The following is an 18,984-nucleotide window of genomic DNA, read 5'->3' on the forward strand; positions in this document are numbered from 1 at the left end:
AAATGCTTGGAAATAAGATTTTGTTTGCTATTTAGATAACTGACCTGCATATGCTAATGGTGGGGAAGAAAAAGGTATTAGTCTTCTTAGATGTGATTAATTGCAGTACTTTAGGAAACACATTTGTATTTTTAAAATCTATTATAAGTTTATTTTCTTGGTGTTTGCAGTATTTTAAAGCTTGAAACTATAGTTTTAATTTCTTTTCTTCTGCATATATTAACTTTTTGTCACTACATAAAAAATATTTTTAACAGATCTTATTTTAAAATAATAAAAAATTTAGTTACTTTTGATTCAACATTTATAGAGAAAAAATTAAAGATTAGAAATAAATAAAAGTCATTTTCATCGCTGTTTCTTTTATCCAGTGTATTCATTGACTCTATAAATATGAAGTGAAATTTCCTAGTATTAGGAAATTAGATTAACCTTAGAATCTCTAAAAATTATCAAAATAATTTTATTTCTTAATTCAAATACACATTTTATATGTATATATATTTCATTGTTTTATTTGTCTGTCATATATTTATTTACCATTTATTATAGTGACAATTGGTTCATTGTTAAAAAAAAGATATCAGAAAAGATATGTCATCCTTTCTTCAGAAGACATAAAACCTAGCAGGGAAGATGACTAAAAATGCAAATTAGACTGAGAGAGAAGGGAAAAGGCAAGAAAAATTCTGTGTGTGAAGTTATACCTATTTTAAATTGTAAATGGTGATCCTAATGCTATTTTCTTCTAAAGATGTTCTTCATAAAAATAGTTTTTTATTATAAAAGAAATACATACTCAACCAAGAAAATTAGAAATTTAATTTAGATAAAAGAAAAAATTTAAAATATCCTGAAATATTATATCTAGTGGTCACCATTGTTATGATCATAACTTTATGTACATAGTTTTACCCAATGCTTTATTAACCTCACTGTTTTATAGTATTATGTTTTTCTATGTGTTATACTATGTCATTACTTTTTAAAAATATTTTATTACTATTATTATACTTTAAGTTTTAGGGTACATGTGCACAACGTGCAGATTTGTTACATATGTATACATGTGCCATGTTGGTGTGCTGCACCCATTAACTTGTCATTTAGCATTAGGTATATCTCCTAATGCTATCCCTTCCCCCTCCCCCTACCCCACAACAGTCCCCAGAGTGTGATGTTCCCCTTCCTGTGTCCATGTGTTCTCATTGTAAATAATATGCAACATTTAATGGATTTTTTAAAAGTAATGATATACTATGTCATTACTTTTAAAAATCCGTTAAATGTTGCATATTATTTAGTAATGAATTATTTTACATGTGGAATAGTTCCAATTTGCTGTAATAAAGAGTAATATTATTATTAAATATTTTAGCCACCATTATTATTTCTTCAGGCTATATATATACACACCCTAGACCTCTCAGATTTTGGTCAAATATTGAAAGTGAATATTTTGAATGCCTAGAAAACAAATTCAAAAATTTTTTGAATTTTTTGAAACTTCAAGATAGATACCTCAAGGCAAACAGTCTTGAATTGGTTACAATTTTTTTAGTTTTTTATGGGTTAGTAATCATAGAATGTTGTAGAATGTACTGCTTGGTAATTCTGGCCTCAGGGCAGGTTTGTGGGCAATGTTCTGACAGAATGAATGTCTAGTTTGCTTCAGCTCATGACTATCATAAATGTACTTAAAACTTGGTTTTTGGCCTTGCTTTAACTGGCTGCTCCAAGTCACTATTCCAAATCTCAGATGTTATAGCTGATTCAAACATACTCTTATGATTCCTAATTTTTTACACCTTTATTTACACATTTATTTATCAGAAAAGAGTGACTTTGCTAATAATAAAAACACACATCCAACCATACATATCTAAGAAAAAGTAATTTAGCATATATATATATATATATATATATATATATATATATATATAAACATGACCTAAGATAAATTTAGGTAGTTCATATTTTGTCATGTTAGGAGATTACATTCTAAAACTGTGTAGAGATACATATGTTAGTTGAATGTTAAAAACCAAAATTTCCTTAAATGTACATATGCATACACTCACAAACACACATATTTTCATATAGATTTTAGTATAAAGAGCTACTGTTTAGAAAAATGGTAGCCTCCATGATTCAGATTGAAGAGTCCTAGACAATTTTTCTCATCTGTAGATTTTTTAATTGATATGATTGTATGGGGTACAAGTATAATTTTGTCACATGGATAGGTTGTGCTGTGGTGAAGTCAGGCTTTTAGGGTAGCCATCATCACAATAATGTACATTTACCCATTAAGGAATTTATTATCTTCTTCACCACTCTGCCACTCCACCCTCCTGAATCTCCATTGTCTCTCATTCCACACACTACATCCATGTGTACAGAGTTTTACGTTCCCACTTATAAATGGAAATATTTGTATTTATCTTTCTTTATCTGAGTTGTTTCACTCAATGGCCTCTAGTTCCATCCATGTTGCTGCAAAATATATTATATAAACTCCAAAATGCACTTAAATGTCCTGGAATTCTGCAATTAGACATAATTTTCTTTATATAGCAAGGACCTTTCTTTCTTTCTTCTTTTATTTGATTTTTTAAATTTTTTGTAGATATTTACACCCTGGTAAAGAAATGAAATATAAAGCCATAGTTTTTCAAACCTTCATAACCCCAAATGATAGACAGGAAAAAGGCAATTTTGTGAAAAAGAAAAAACCAAGTTCTCAGGCCAGGGGATTCTGATACAGTAATCTCAGATGGAGTCCTGGAATTAGAATTTTGAAAATGCTGGCTGGGCACAGTGGCTCACGCCTGTATTCCTAGCACTTCAGGAGGCCGAGGCGGGAGGATCACCTGAGCTCAGGAGTTCAAAACCAGCCCGGGCAATACAGTGAGCTCTTGCCTCTAATTTTTTAAAATAAAATTCTAAGTAAAATTTTAAAATAAAATGTTCAAAGTAAAAAAATTAAAAATTAACAAAAAGAATTTTGAAAGTGCTTATCAGAGAATTCTAGTCAACCAGGTTTGGAGATTACTAGTCTAGGCCATTTTCATAAATTTAGTAGGGATTAGGTAGGATTAAAGGAAAGTAAACAATGGTACTTACAGACTGAAAGTATTTGTATGAGGAAGAGTCATTGAAAGAAACCATGTTCATCTTAGGCTTTATCCCTCCTTATAGGTAGGACTTTTTAAAATATATATATATTAATTTCTAATATTTTATAATGTTTTCATGATCATAGAGTCTTAGAGCTGGGAAAGATAATAATTATGATCTTGCCTTTTGCCCACATTTCGCCAATAAGAGTGTATAAGTGACTTGGTCAGCACCCTACTCTAGTAAGTCTCAGAATCAGAATTATGACAAAATTTTCCCATTCCATCCAATCAGTGTTCTTTGTACTACACATTACTCTTACTGTAATGCATACTTTGGATATATTCAGTATTTGTTCTATTGATTATCTGGAAAGTATTTAAAATTATGTACATAATTAAAATACAATACCTTATCCCTTATTCAATGTGTTATTTTTATATCTAGCAAAGGCTTAAAACAATGTAGTAAAGGTTTGTCTTAGATTGGCAATGAATTTGAACTAACACCAGCTGCTCTTCAGTTTAATTAAAATGTGAAGCAGAGAAAACTTATTTAAATATCTTGACTTTTGACATTTTGTTATAATAAAAATTGTAACAAATTACCATAACTGAAATTGTTAAAACTGTATGATAAGCCTTGGATTTCCTGGTAGGGGTACCTAGCTTTGTGACATGTGCAATAGGATTCAAACTCCTCAGGTAAACAGAAGCAGCAAGTGCTTCCGACAGCAGTGCAAATAATGCCCCATTAGCAGGATACAATGTTGGAAAGTTTTTCATTTTCTGCAGCTGGACTGTGGACAACAGTAAGCATTTTATAAACTGGTAATAATATAAATAATTTAAAACATGAGTCACGTGGACTATTTCTAAATATATCATTTCCAAATATAGTGTTCTCTCTTGCTCAGATAGACAGACTAATTCAGACATCAAGAAAATATTTTTAGTACAGGGCAGTCACAGATGTAGAAACACTTTTCCCATTCAGATCATACAGCAATTAATCTAGCTGTTTAGCACTGAACCAATCTATAACAAATGTTGCACATGTGGATAGAAAGCAAGTTTGCCTATTGGCGATGAAGCTTTTCTAGGAAGCAGAACCTTCATCTGAATATCAATCATTTGTCACAGAGAACTTCTTACCATGCTGTTAATTGGTAATAAACTGTAATGGGGAAGTATAGTTTGAGTGTGTTTATACAATAGTTCCTCCTTATCTGTGGTTTTGCTTTCTGTGGTTTCAGTTACCCATGGTCAACAACGATCCAAAAATAGGTGAGCACAGTACAGTAAGATATTTTGAAAAGAAGGTAGAGATCACATTCATAGAACTTTCAGTATAGTATTTTGTTATTAAAATTATATTGTATCATTCATTGTTGTCAGTCTCTTATCGTGCATAATTTATCAGTTGAACATTATCATAGGTACTTATGTATAGGAAAAACATGGTATATATAGGGTTCCCAACTATTCAAGATTGCAGGCATTCAATGGGGATCTTGGAATGTATCCCCATGAATAAAGGGGATCTTTTGTATATTTGTTACCATACTATGTTTCATACTTAGGAAGCGTGCTCCATGCAGGTTAGACTTATTCAATCATGTATTCATCCAAATAACCCACAGTGATAACATAGATACAAATGCCATGAAAGTAAAAAACAAGATAAAAGAAAGGTAAGTATGAAATAAGTGACCAAAACTACTAATTGTCAAAATATAAATTTCATTTCTCTGGTTTAAAAATTTTTGCCTCATATGGATGACCTGAGTTACGGTAAAGAGTTTAAAATTGTGGAGTACATGATCAGAATCTCTTACACGTTGTATGATCTTAGAAAGGCTTCCTTGTATCTCAATTAAAATGAGGGAAAAGCAGGAAAAAATGAGAAGATAGAGCTTGGCAATATAGAATAGTCACTGGGCAAAAACAATTTGATGGAATCTGGAAAGCAAATGAAAATATTGTGAAGGGAATTACATTAGCTTTCTCTGCTTAAATGAAAGGCTATCAAATATATATTTATTTAAATTTAATAAAGGTTTATGAAAACATTTCTAATTTATCAAAAATAGTAGGCATGTTTTTGGATAATTATTTTTTAAATTATTTTATGGCATATGACAACTCTTGACAAACTAACTTCATGAAATTCTTTACTCTTTTGCCAGATTGCTAGATTTTAAATAAAAATTATATTATCATAAATATATCTAAAATCTGTCAAATATTAGTATTTTTACTAAGAACTGCTCCGTTTTAAATCAATATTGAATCTCAGCAGAGGCAAAGTAAGTTTAAAATAGGTTTAAAAAACAGGTAAACACACTTCTATTATATCTCACTTAATTAAAAAATTCATCGCACATGCGAAGCTAGCATCACAATGGTTTTTCTGCCCTTATTTTCTTGAAACATCACTCAATACTCTTATGTTTTCAGTGTAGATCACTTCTTTTCAGATTTCATGGTCATTCAGATCAAGTTCAAAGTGCAGAGAAATAAACAGAGACAATAACCTATAGGTAATGGATTTTTAATATATTACATCCACTCAATTGAGAAATATGAAGCAAACTTCAGAGAGACCAACAGATGGGACAAAAATGACAAGAATACAGATTTTCATAGAGAACATGAGATGGAGGAATATGTTCCTTCTTGCCACAGTATAAATTGTCCCTTGTCTGGAAAAGAAACACATGGATAATTTTTGTAAAAGCATTCTCAATCCATGGGTGTCTATTCCTACTGTTAATAGCTCTGTGATGGTTAATTTTACATGTCAACTTAGCCAGGCTATGGTGCCCAAATACAGTTATGTATCACTTAATGACAGAGACACATTATAAGAAATATATCTTTAGTCAATTTCACCATTGTGGAAACATCACAGAATGTATTTACACAAACCTACATGGTATAGTCTACTATATACTGTGGCTGTATCATATAGCCCAATGCTTCTAGGATACAAACCTGTAAAGAATATTATTAAACTGAATGTCACAGGTAATTGTAACACAATAAGCATTTGCATATCTAAACATACCTAAACATAGAAAAATACAGTAAAAATATGGTATAAAAGATAAAAATGGTATACCTGCATAAGAGGCTTATTACTGAAGGCTTGCAGACAGGGAAGTTGCTCTGGGTGAGTCAGTGAGTGAGTGGTGAGTGAATGTGAAGGCCTGGACATTACTTTGCACTACTTTAGACCTTATAAGCACTGTGCACTTAGAATACACTAAATTAATTTTTTAATTTCTTTCTTCAATAACAAATTATTATCAACTTACTGAATTTTTTATTTTATAAATTTATTATAAGTTTGACATTTTCATAACAGCTTAAAAACATTTTACAACTGTACAAAGTATTTTCTTTGTGTCATTATTTTGTAAGCTTTTGCTTTTTTCATTTTTTTTTTTAGCTTTTTCAACATTTTGTTAAAAACTAAAAATCCTACACATTAGTCTACATGGTCAGAATCATCATCATTACTGTCCTCCACCTCCACATCTTGTCCCACTAGAAGGTCTTCAGGGGAAATAACATGCATAAAGCTGTCATCTGATCTGATAACAATACGTCGTCTGGAATACCTACTGAAGGACTTGCCTGAGGATGTTTTACAGTTAACGTATATAATGGTACATACACATATTGTATACAAATACATAAATACATCATACACATTACATTATATTTATATATTATATATAACATGTGTGTGTATTTTCGTTTATGTATTTATTATGCTATACTTTCTGTCATTTTACAGTTAACATATATATGTGTTATGTATATATATAATACAGTTAACATATATATTTGTTGTGTCTGTGTGTGTATAAAGTAGAAAGAGGATAATCTGAAATAATGATAGAAATTATTGTATGGTAAATATGTAAACCAGTATTAAGTTAGTTATTTATTACCATTACCATTACCAAATACTATGCACTGTGCATAATTGTGTGTATTATACTTTTAAACAACTGGCAGCATAATAGGTTTGTTTATATCAGCATCACCAGAAAGATGTAAGTAATCTGTTGTGCTAGGATGTTAGGATGGCCACAACATCACTAGGTGATGGGAATTTTTCAGCTGCATTGTAATTTTATGGTACCAACGTTGTACATCATTGACTGAAAATGTCATTAGGCAGTGCATGACTGTATTTGGCTAAATTCCAGTCCAGATATTGCTGTGAAGGTATTATTTAGATGTGATTCACATTGAAATCAGTAGTTTTTGAGTAAACAGTTTACCCTCTATAATGTAGTTGGGCCTCAACCAGTCAGATGAGCACTTTAAAGATTGACTGAGGTTCCTCTAGGAAGAAGAGACCCAGGCTGCAGACTGCCTTTGGCTTCAAGACTGAATCATAAACTCTTCCCTGGCTCCCTAACTACCAGTCTTCCCTGCACATTTTGCACTTTCCAGCCCCTACAATATCACATGATTCAACTCTCTTTTCCCTTTCTCTCTTTCATCTATCTATCCCTCTACCTATCAGTCAGCATCTATATGCCCACCTATTTATCCCGTTGGCTGTGTTTCTGTGGAGTACCTTTACTAATACAAGCTCACAAGAATAGCTTGCTCCAAACCCAGAATTCAGGTACTCAGGTACTATATATATCTTCCAAGGTCTGGAAGCTGACCTTGTCCTATTTTATTGTAACTTCTTAAGAACTGGGAGTTCATTCATAGGGTTTATAAAACCCTACAGATTGCATTATTTCATCGTCTATTTTATATAGTTTAAATGTTCTGTGAATATAATGTTTGATATTTTACTCTTTTGATTTTTATACAGAATATTATATAATATATATTCTGGAAATATATATTTCCAGTAGGAAATGTTGATTGAGCATGATGCATAAAATTAACACATGAAGTACTAGGATTTTCAGTTCATTATTCTCAGTGCAGTGTTCAGAGCTGTTTCTAGACTGCAGGGTCAATCATTGGAAATTGGTAATTTTAGATAATAGTTGCTAAAAAGCTCTTCTAGATGTAGGATACCCTGTGTATTTGAGGAATGTACATTCCCTGACATACAGAAGATGTCTACTTTTTCATTATATATGGCTTGCATTCTTTATTTTCCATTCCGCCCTGCCCTTTACTGCCTCTTTGTCCTCTCCCTTCCCTCCACCATTTACTAATTGGTGCATAAATCGAAATATTTCCAAATCTTACAGGTTTCAGGTTAAATGCAACATCTGTCGTGAAGTCTTTCTTAAGTTCCCCTAACTAAAAATAATCTCTACTATTTCTATTTCTCTTTATACCCCTTCTACATTTTATTAATTTCCAATTTTATGATGTATATGTTCATACCAAGAAGGTTCCATTTTCATCTTTGTAAACCAAGTACATTATAAAACTAACAAGAACACTGAAAAATATCTGCTAAAAATTTAATTGATGAATGCACACGATGCTATGTGCCTTTGGCAATCTACATTCATAGATATAAAAAGAGAGCACAAAGGGTTAGTAGCTGAATCCAGAATATGTGTCTACTTTTTGAATCTCTCTCCTGTATTGCTGATGACTTCAATGATTTAAGCAATTGGCATAACCTCTTTGTTCCCTATTTCTTTTTCTATTTCAAACATAGAATAACACCAAGTTTTGTATTTACCTCTTCCTGCTAGAATTCAGAAGCTGGTGCTTTTACAATAATTAAGCAAACTGGAGCTGATACCTATAAAATTTTACCACTAAAGGTATTTAATTGTCCTATGGATTAGCTGTACTTGTACTTTTTCTCTACATATCTATAGCTCCATTACTGCTAAAAATTATTAGGTCCACCGTTCTCTTCTGGCCATGTGACTAGACAGTTTTGGAAGAGATTAATGCCAACATAGGAATAATAAATCAGGATCAATCAAATTTTATGATGAAATTATGCACCTAGGTTAATTGCTTTGGCAGGTCTTCAATTTTTTGTGAAGTTTCTCCCATTACTAGAAAGACAGTAATATTGAATTAACTGGTAATTTGAAATGTGAGATACAGTGCTTAATTGCAAACTGACAATGTAGTAATGAGACTGCACTACACACTTATCAATTATTATTTGATTTTATTAAGTTAGGAATCAAAATGGCTCACTTCACATTTATTCACTAATGCTGTTTTGTCAGCTAACTTGCAAGGAGATACAGCACATTTTGTAAAGTACATTGGATGTCAAATTTTAAATGCACTGTTCCTTATCTCAAAATGTTTATCTTAGAAACTATTGTATTTTCGTTCTGAGTAAACAGAAGTTCCATTTTATGTTTTTATTTTGCTTATTTCTTGTGTAGATCATTATAACCTGTGAACAGGAACATGAAGTACAAGAGCAGTTTGGTCGTTTGCTGGAAATTACACTAATACAAAACTGGATTTTTTTTATTACGTGTAACATGGCATAGATTTTAAGGGTCTTCTTATTTCAGTGAGGCATTTATTAAAAATTAGCAATTTAAAAGGGCTTATAAGTATTAGCTTCTGCAAAGGGCTTGGGATGGATGGATTATCAAGACATATGCTCTGAGTCTTTCTCTTCTTGATATTAGATTGAGGGGACAACTGTGGGTAGAAAACTTTTTCCATTTCTGATCCTTTGGAAATCATAAGTCTTCCAACAGTGATTAACACTTCCAGAATCAGGGATTTTAAAGAAGGTCCTGCAGCTGCTAAGCAGTATTGACAGCTGCTTTGGAAATCCCAGCCTTAGACAAATTGGTTCTCAAGTGCCACATTTAATGCCCTGTGAATTAGGAATACTGCAGCTAAGTATAACTGCCAAGTAGCATTACATTCCCTCTACCAACCAGTGTTGAGTATTTGCCTAGCCGCAATCCTTACTGGTATCTTAAGTAGTTTCTGCTGTTTGATCCTATGCAAAAGTACAACACAATTCTGGCAAATAAAGTTGACTAAATGCTCTTTCCAGGGCATTTAGTTTACCATAGTAGAGTTTGAGCCTTCTGTCTATTTGTATTTGCCATTAAAATTAGACATCATGTCATTAGCGTAGGTTACATGGTTAGACTGAATGGTTAGTCATTTGTGTCAGGTGAAGAGGCTGCTTGGCTAAATTATAATTGATTCCAAAGACAAAACATCTGGCCTGAGACACAGGCAGGCAGAGTGGGGATTAATGATAACTTCAGTGAAGTTGTCCAAGAATTTTTCACAAGGTTCAAAGAATAGGTACACCAGTGATGTTGTGTATAAGGGTCTCTTGGACCTCCTAAATGCATGCACAATTTATGTGTTACTCCATTAATATTACTCAATAAGATGATTAAACATCTACAGCGTAAATATGAATTACTATGTGTTATGGGATGTGGTTTGCCTTATGACTCAGCCTGTGCTTTAAACACAGTATATAAGCAAGGGTGTGGCTATCAGATTTATAAGGCTTACATGGTTGCAAAAGTACTTTCAGTCCATATTCCACAGCACAGTTTGATCTGTGCCATCCCATATCAAGTTGCAAAAAATAAAATTTTAATTATCTCCCTAAGTCACCCTAGCACAGCAATCAAAATTATGTAAAGAGAGGGTCATGATGCAAGCATTTTTGTGCACAAAAACGTCATATTTTAAATCCATTCAAAACAATGACTGACATAATATAGATGTTAAATATATAGGTAGACTATTGAATGATTACACATTACTTCATTATATGAATAAATTATTCAGAATTATAAGTGTATATATTTTAAGCCCTTTATAAAACATACATCTCATACTCAATTACATAGTTTCTGGTACCTATTGGATTTTAAATAATTATTATGTATATGCTTTTCCAGAATTGTAACACTGTTCATCAAAAATAGATAAAATGAGGTAGCTTCTCAATTTATTTTTATATTCCAGTTAAGCAAATTGTAATTATAAGTAGTATGCCTGGAACCTAGGATTTGATCCAACTTCCCTATAAATAAGTTGAATCTAGTTTGTTTACTTATGAACCACTTGTAATTTTTTTTTCCATTTTTCATTTATTGGCCACTTCCCCAATTGTACTTCCGTTTCTTACATTAAATATTTTCCTTCAGGAAAATTGGCCAATTGCTAATACGACATCAAGTGCAAGTAATCAATCTCTCCCACCAGAAGTAACTTATATAATACCTATTTTTCAATTTACTTATTCTTTTAAATATCAAAAGTATATACATACACATGCAAACATACATACACACACATATATACACACACATATATACATGCACACATAAATATATATAGTACATATATATAATATATATGTATATTTATTTCCTTTCCTCTGTGGCATTGATTACTGCTGCATTCTTGTTCATTTTATATATGTTAAATGCCTGTAATATGGCAGACATTTTGTCAGGACACAAAGGTAGATAATATCTAATCATCTACTCTTGAAGGTTCTCTGTTAATTGTGGAATTTCCTAATTACAGTTACTATGGACAAAGGCTTTGCTCTAACCTTGGAACCCATCAGACTTCACTATAACCACCATTATATGCATTTGTTATGGATGTGGACTTGGGATTTAGCCTGCAGTGGCTCAGTTTCCATATCAACTGCTTATTAGTTCTGTGATGTGAGAAGAATTATTTTATATTTCTATTAATAGATGTTACTGAAAAATAATGATTATAGTAGTAAATATTTCACAGAGTTGCAATAAGGATTTAGTGACATGAACATGCAAAGCTCTTAACATATGTTTGGCATTTTATAATTGCTCAGTAAGTTAGTTTGTGGTTGCTTTAAAACATTTAAAAACAGTAGATATAAATAATTGGAATTAACTTTTTAGACAAAAAACAATGTAAGGGCTCTTTAAAAATTTTGTTGTTTTTTGCGTCTAGTTTCTTTTTTGTTTATGTGACTTAAACTGTATGTATAAATTAATATAATTGTTGACATTAAGATAATTTGCTTTTAAGTTTAATGAGTACATCCTACATACTACAAAATCTTGAGTAAAATTCACACACACAAAATATAAAATAATAAAGCCAACTGGGCAACAATAACTACTTGAAATCTTGGATTTCATTTTACATGACTCATGCAAACAGAAAGAAAGTTTAGGCCGTGTGCGGTGGCTGACGCCTGTAATCCCAGCACTTTGGGAGGCTGAGCCGGGCAGATCACGAGGTCAGGAGATCGAGACCATTCTGGCTAACACGGTGAAACCCCCTCTCTACTAAAAATACAAAAAATTAGCCGGGCGTGGTGGCGGGTGCCTGTTGTCCCAGCTCCTCCGGAGGCTGAGGCAGGAGAATGGCGTGAACCCGGGAGGCGGAGCTTGCGGTGAGCCGAGATTGCGTCACTGCACTCCGGCCTGGGAGACAGAGCGAGACTCCGTCTCAAAAAAAAAGTTTAAAATAATGGCACTTTTTTCCTCCGAAAAGACTGAGTTTAACTGTTACTTGCAGAAACTTTACAATACAAAAATTCAAACTTTCGAGAAAAACAACTAAAATAGTAGCTTTACTAATATGTTGTTACTCTTCTTCTTATATTTTGTATTTTAGGAATATACAATAGATATAATTTTTGCCCAAACCTGGTTTGACAGTCGTTTAAAATTCAATAGTACCATGAAAGTGCTTATGCTTAACAGTAATATGGTTGGAAAAATTTGGATTCCTGACACTTTCTTCAGAAACTCAAGAAAATCTGATGCTCACTGGATAACAACTCCTAATCGTCTGCTTCGAATTTGGAATGATGGACGAGTTCTGTATACTCTAAGGTAATATTGGTTTAAAAATCTGTAGTTGCTCTCATTTATTTTCCATACTAATATTTAATCAATTCCTAATTTTTTATTTCTCAAAGTGGCAAAACCAAAAATATGGAGCTTCTTTCACATGCTAAAATATAAAATGGTGAAATACTTTGGCAATACTTTTTTAAGCTCAGTTATTATTATGTGAAAAGGAGTAAAAGCAAAGAGAAAAAATTCTTTGATTTTCTTCCTTTGAAGCAGAACAGGTTGCAGCATAAAGATTATGGTTTTCTTAACCTGCAGTGCAAACAATTGAGTAAGATTTCCTCTAGAAACCCACCCTGCTATAAAATTTTATAATACTCTAATTTTCAATGGTGTAGTAAAACATCCCTAAGAAAGGATTAAATGAAGGTTGATGTATAAGGTTCAAGTTTATTTAACTCATTGACTTAAACATATCTGCTTATTAAGAACCATCCTTCATGGAAAGATATTCATAATAAATCAAGAGAAAAAATTAGATACTTAACCATTTATAATCTGTTAATCTGCTATGTTTGCACATGTGTGTTTGCTGACATATTGAAGTATGAATTATTATGTGTAAACACAGAGATCATATTGAAATGTATACAGAGGTAACCTAGTTGACTGAAGAGGAAATTGTTAGAATTCTGTCATATATAAATGTTATAATATTATTGCTATTTAAGACTTTGAGACTTTAGAATCATTATTGTATTCTAATAGGTCACAATCTATTATCATACGACAAAATCTTGTTTTAAAATGAGACAGGAGATTTTTAATGCTTCAAATTATTTATCTTTATTTAATACTTTTCTTTCCATCTAAATAGATTGACAATTAATGCAGAATGTTATCTTCAGCTTCATAACTTTCCCATGGATGAACATTCCTGTCCACTGGAATTTTCAAGCTGTAAGTAACAAAACACTTGATAATTTCATAGAATTTTAACCTTGGAAGCTGTTTATTTAAAAATGAAAAGAAAGAAAATAAAATAGGATTTTCAAAAGTGTAAGTTATGTTCAATTCTTTTAGATAAAATAATTACAAATAATATATTTGCTTCTTGCTTTTAAACTAAAAGTTTACAATAAATGTGTTATGAATGCGTATATTTTATTAAAACATTCTTTATAACTTTTAATTTTATTCCAATGCTATTTGCTTATTTTTATTAAATAAAGGAGTATTGAAAATAGGTTTGTATTCAAATGTTTTTACACAGTCACCAAGAAAAGGTGATTCAAATTATATTCATCTTCCTGGAGGCAAGATTTAACTTTATTACATTAGATTTTGAAATGTGTTTCAAAAATTGGTTAGGCAAATAGTATTTACCATATGAATAGCAAATATTTGAGACTACTTTAATAAGGTAGAAAAACCAAGGTAGAAATAAGTTGATTTAATTAAAAAAGATTGATTCATAGAGAAGTGGTTAGAGGTGAATAATTACAGTATAAAAACCGGGTATATTCTTATCCTTTGCCCACTTTTTGGTGGGTTTGTTTGTTTTTTCTTGTAAATTTGTTTGAGTTCATTGTAGATTCTGGATATTAGCCCTTTGTCAGATGAGTAGGTTGCAAAAATTTTCTCCCATTTTGTAGGTTGCCTGTTCACTCCGATGGTAGTTTCTTTTGCTGTGCAGAAGCTCTTTAGTTTAATTAGATCCCATTTCTCAATTTTGGCTTTTGTTGCCATTGCTTTTGGTGTTTTAGACATGAAGTCCTTGCCCATGCCTATATCCTGAATGGTAATGCCTAGGTTTTCTTCTAGGATTTTTATGGTTTTAGGTTTAAGTCTTTAATCCATCTTGAATTAATTTTTGTATAAGGTATAAGGAAGGGATCCAGTTTCACCTTTCTGCATATGGCTACCCAGTTTTCCCAGCACCATTTATTAAATAGGGATTTATTAAATAGGGGAAAGGATTTTCCCCATTGCTTGTTTTTCTCAGCTTTGTCAAAGATCAGATAGTTGTAGATATGCAGCATTATTTCTGAGGGCTCTGTTCTGTTCCGTTGATCTATATCTCTGTTTTGGTACCAGTACCATGCTGTTTTGGTTACTGTAGCCTTGTAGTATAGTTTGAAGTCAGGTAGCGTGATGCCTCCAGCTTTGTTCTTTTGGCTTAGGATTGACTTGGCAATGCGGGCTTTTTTTTGGTTCCATATGAACTTTAAAGTAGTTTTTTCCAATTCTGTGAAGAAAGTAATTGGTAGCTTGATGGGGATGGCATTGAATCTATAAATTACCTTGGGCAGGATGGCCATTTTCACGATATTGATTCTTCCTACCCATGAGCATGGAATGTTCTTCCATTTGTTTGTATCCTCTTTTATTTCATTGAGCAGTGGTTTGTAGTTCTCCTTGAAGAGGTCCTTTACGTCCCTTGTAAGTTGGATTCCTAGGTATTTTGTTCTCTTTGAAGCAATTGTGAATGGGAGTTCACTCATGATTTGGCTCTCTGTTTGTCTGTTATTGGTGTATAAGAATGCTTGTGATTTTTGTACATTGATTTTGTATCCTGAGACTTTGCTGAAGTTGCTTATCAGGTTAAGGAGATTTTGGGCTGAGACAATGGGGTTTTCTAGATATACAATGATGTCGTCTGCAAACAGGGACAATTTGACTCCCTCTTTTCCTAATTGAATACCCTTCATTTCCACTTCTCAAAAGAAGACATTTATGCAGCCAAAAGACACATGAAAAAATGCTCACCATCACTGGCCATTGGAGAAATGCAAATCAAAAGCACAATGAGATACCATCTCACACCAGTTAGAATGGCGATCATTAAAAAGTCAGGAAACAACAGGTGCTGGAGAGGATGTGGAGAAATAGGAACACTTTTACACTGTTGGTGGGACTGTAAACTAGTTCAACCATTGTGGAAATCAGTGTGGCGATTCCTCAGGGATCTAGAACTAGAAATACCATTTGACCCAGCCATCCCATTACTGGGTATATACCCAAAGGACTATAGATCATGCTGCTATAAAGACACATGCACACGTATGTTTATTGTGGCACTATTCACAATAGCAAAGACTTGGAACCAACCCAAATGTCCAACAATGATAGACTGGATTAAGAAAATGTGGCACATATACACCATGGAATACTATGCAGCCATAAAAATGTTGAGTTCATGTCCTTTGTAGGGACATGGATGAAATTGGAAATCATCATTCTCAGTAAACTATCACAAGGACAAAAAACCAAACACCGCATGTTCTCACTCATAGATGGGAGTTGAACAATGAGAACACATGGACACAGGAAGGGGAACATCACACTCTGGGGACTGTTGTGGGGTGGGGGGAGGGGGGAGGGATAGCATTAGGAGATATACCTAATGCTAAATGATGAGTTAATGGGTGCAGCACACCAGCATGGCACATGTATACATATGTAACTAACCTGCACATTGTGCACATGTACCCTAAAACTTAAAGTATAATAATAATAAAAATAAATAAAATAAACAAATTTGTTCCACGTAAAAACAAAAGAAAACAAAACCAAAAAAAAAAACGTAAGTGGTAACTTATGCTATTTCTATATTGCTCAATGTTGTATTTTGAACTCTTCATTCCTGTAGCTGTGTAGTGGTGGTTTACTTTCCTACTGTATAATATCAGTTATATTAAAATACTTTTATTTATCCTAAAAAAAAACCTGGTATATTCTTTATAGGAAATAATTATAACCTTTCCAGAGCTATATTAATTTTATTTTATATTTACTAACATACGTATCCTCACATGTATTTTTATAAAAGTATTTTTCTAGATACATACAATTATCTTAAAAATATGTAAAATGGCTTATAAAAATGTGGTTGCCTTTACCCACAAATTCTCTAATGCTATTTTCTTTCTTTTGAAATTTATTGTTTTCACAGATCACATTCTAGAATGTGGTAGAGTGTAATATGACATTTTATTCATAAGCATAACCCTACTTCTTCACTTACTAAATTTCCACATTTTTTTTGCCTTTTATTAATGATATTCTTGAATTTTCTTAATGATTTTGTCTCATTAAAGCATTCTTTTATATTAATGATCTATCTCACTGCTTTGATTTTTAAACAGTAACTTTGAAGTGGATAAGACAGCCAAATAGCAACAAATACTTGATTGATAGAATTCAAGGAACTCAAGGAAAAGTTCATATGCAATAATTGATGTAGCAGTTTTACTTCATTCTAGAAGCCATTCTTAAATTTTGGTGTGATAGCTCTCTGGTTTTGATTGTTGTTAATGGTAATTAATCATTTATCTTTGTGAGTTTAATTGGGTGTCAATAACAAACATATAATAATCATAGCTAATTTTTTTCAGGCACTCTACATGGGTCCAGTAGAGAATTCAGCCATCTGCATCTAATATTTCACAACAAATATGTGTGGAAGATTTCATTACAGTCCCAATTTTAAAAATTAATATCATGAGATTCAGAGTGGCTATTTAGCCAATCATGTTTATTTGTGCCCACATTACTGTATACTATGTCTATCCTCTATTGACTCTAAAACTTTTTAAAAGTAAAGACAGAAACTATAGAAATCAAAATGGCTACAACCCTAGAGAGCAAGTGAAAGAAGATAGAGAAAAGGAAAGATAAAATAGGTTATTAAATAGATCAGCAGAGATGATAACTATTTCATTGCATGACTAATAGAGATCCTAGTGCAAAATACATGGATATACTATTTTTGAAATTTCAAGTTAATTAGTGAATTCTGTTTATGTAATGTGCTACCAATCTTTCGGTTGAAAACAAAAAATTTATACCATTAAAATATTCTAAAACATGTATGTGACCATACGTAGAAAGAATTTTTAGCTGCAAACATCTACATGAAAACTGTAAACCAGAAAGGTAAAGTTGCAGCCGATTTTGACCTGAGGACATTGACAAAACGTGGTAATTTCCTTCAAGCTTTGCTTTGATGGTATTGTAAGATGGTAGTGTAATAGAACATAATCTCCACATAAAGTTGGCATACAAAAGCCTGACCAGTTGAGATCACGTGAAGAATTACCTCCTAAACACACACACACACACACACACACACACACACACACACACACATACAACCACCGAAAGCTAAAAGGGAGGTTGCCCCTGAAATCAGCATACAGGGTGAAATGATTCTTCTTGAGAGAATCTAATTACAAGTCTACCTCAAATAGATTTTTAGCCCAAATTTCTTTCACTTGGTTCGTTCAAAAAGTCCTCAAAGATATTCCTGATACAAGCCAGAAACAGAAATATTTTTTAGAAAGATGAAAGGATATACCTCCGTTCTAGACAGCTACAAAGTAGACAAAAACATTTTCCTTAACAAAGGACTAGTATCTAGAATACATAAAACATTAATATAAAAAGAGAGGAAAAAATAAGAGAAAGTAAAAAATAAATAATGGGCAATTGAACAAGCAGTTCCTCAAAGAAGCAATCCAAAATTCTAATAAACATACTTTTTAAAGGCTAGGTTTTGTTATTAATCAGGAGAACGTGAAATAAAATACACTTCATGGACGAGTAAAAATGAAGAAGACTGCATTTATCAAGATTAATGAGAATATGCATTCATGTTAACTTTCACACTCTGGCTGATAAGAGAATATGCTAGTGGCTAGGCGTGGTGGCTCATGCCTGTAATCTCAGCACTTTGGGAGGCCGAGGGGAGCAGATCACCTGAGGTCAGGGGTTCTAGAATAGCCTGGCCAACATGGCAAAACCCTGTCTCTAATAAAGATAAAAATAAAAAGAAAATTAAAAAAAAAAGGGTAGCCATTCGTGTTGGCAAGCACCTGTATAGGTCTCAGCTACTTGGGAGGCTGAGGCATGAGAATTGCTTGAACCTGGGTGGCAGACATTAGCAGTGAGCCAAGATTGTGCCACTGCACTCCAGCCTGGACAACAGAGTGAGACTCCGTCTAAAAAAAAAGGAGAATATGTTAGTATACTCTCTATGGAAAAAAAGATTGGCACTACCTCATAAAGTTGATATTAGGTGTAACCCATGA

General features: G+C 32.5%; 1 protein-coding gene across 1 annotated transcript in view; it reads left to right on the forward strand.

The window, feature by feature from the left end:
• Positions 1 to 18,984, forward strand: part of GABRG1 (gamma-aminobutyric acid type A receptor subunit gamma1) — an 86,787-nt gene that overhangs the window by 46,547 nt on the left and 21,256 nt on the right. The window contains exons 4-5 of the mRNA XM_003816031.4: positions 12,711 to 12,931; positions 13,770 to 13,852. Of these exons, the coding sequence (XP_003816079.1) occupies positions 12,711 to 12,931; positions 13,770 to 13,852 (304 nt within the window). The remainder of the gene's footprint in view (positions 1 to 12,710; positions 12,932 to 13,769; positions 13,853 to 18,984) is intronic.

Source organism: Pan paniscus, chromosome 3, assembly GCF_029289425.2.
Source record: "Pan paniscus chromosome 3, NHGRI_mPanPan1-v2.0_pri, whole genome shotgun sequence".
NCBI classification, from domain to species: domain Eukaryota; kingdom Metazoa; phylum Chordata; class Mammalia; order Primates; family Hominidae; genus Pan; species Pan paniscus.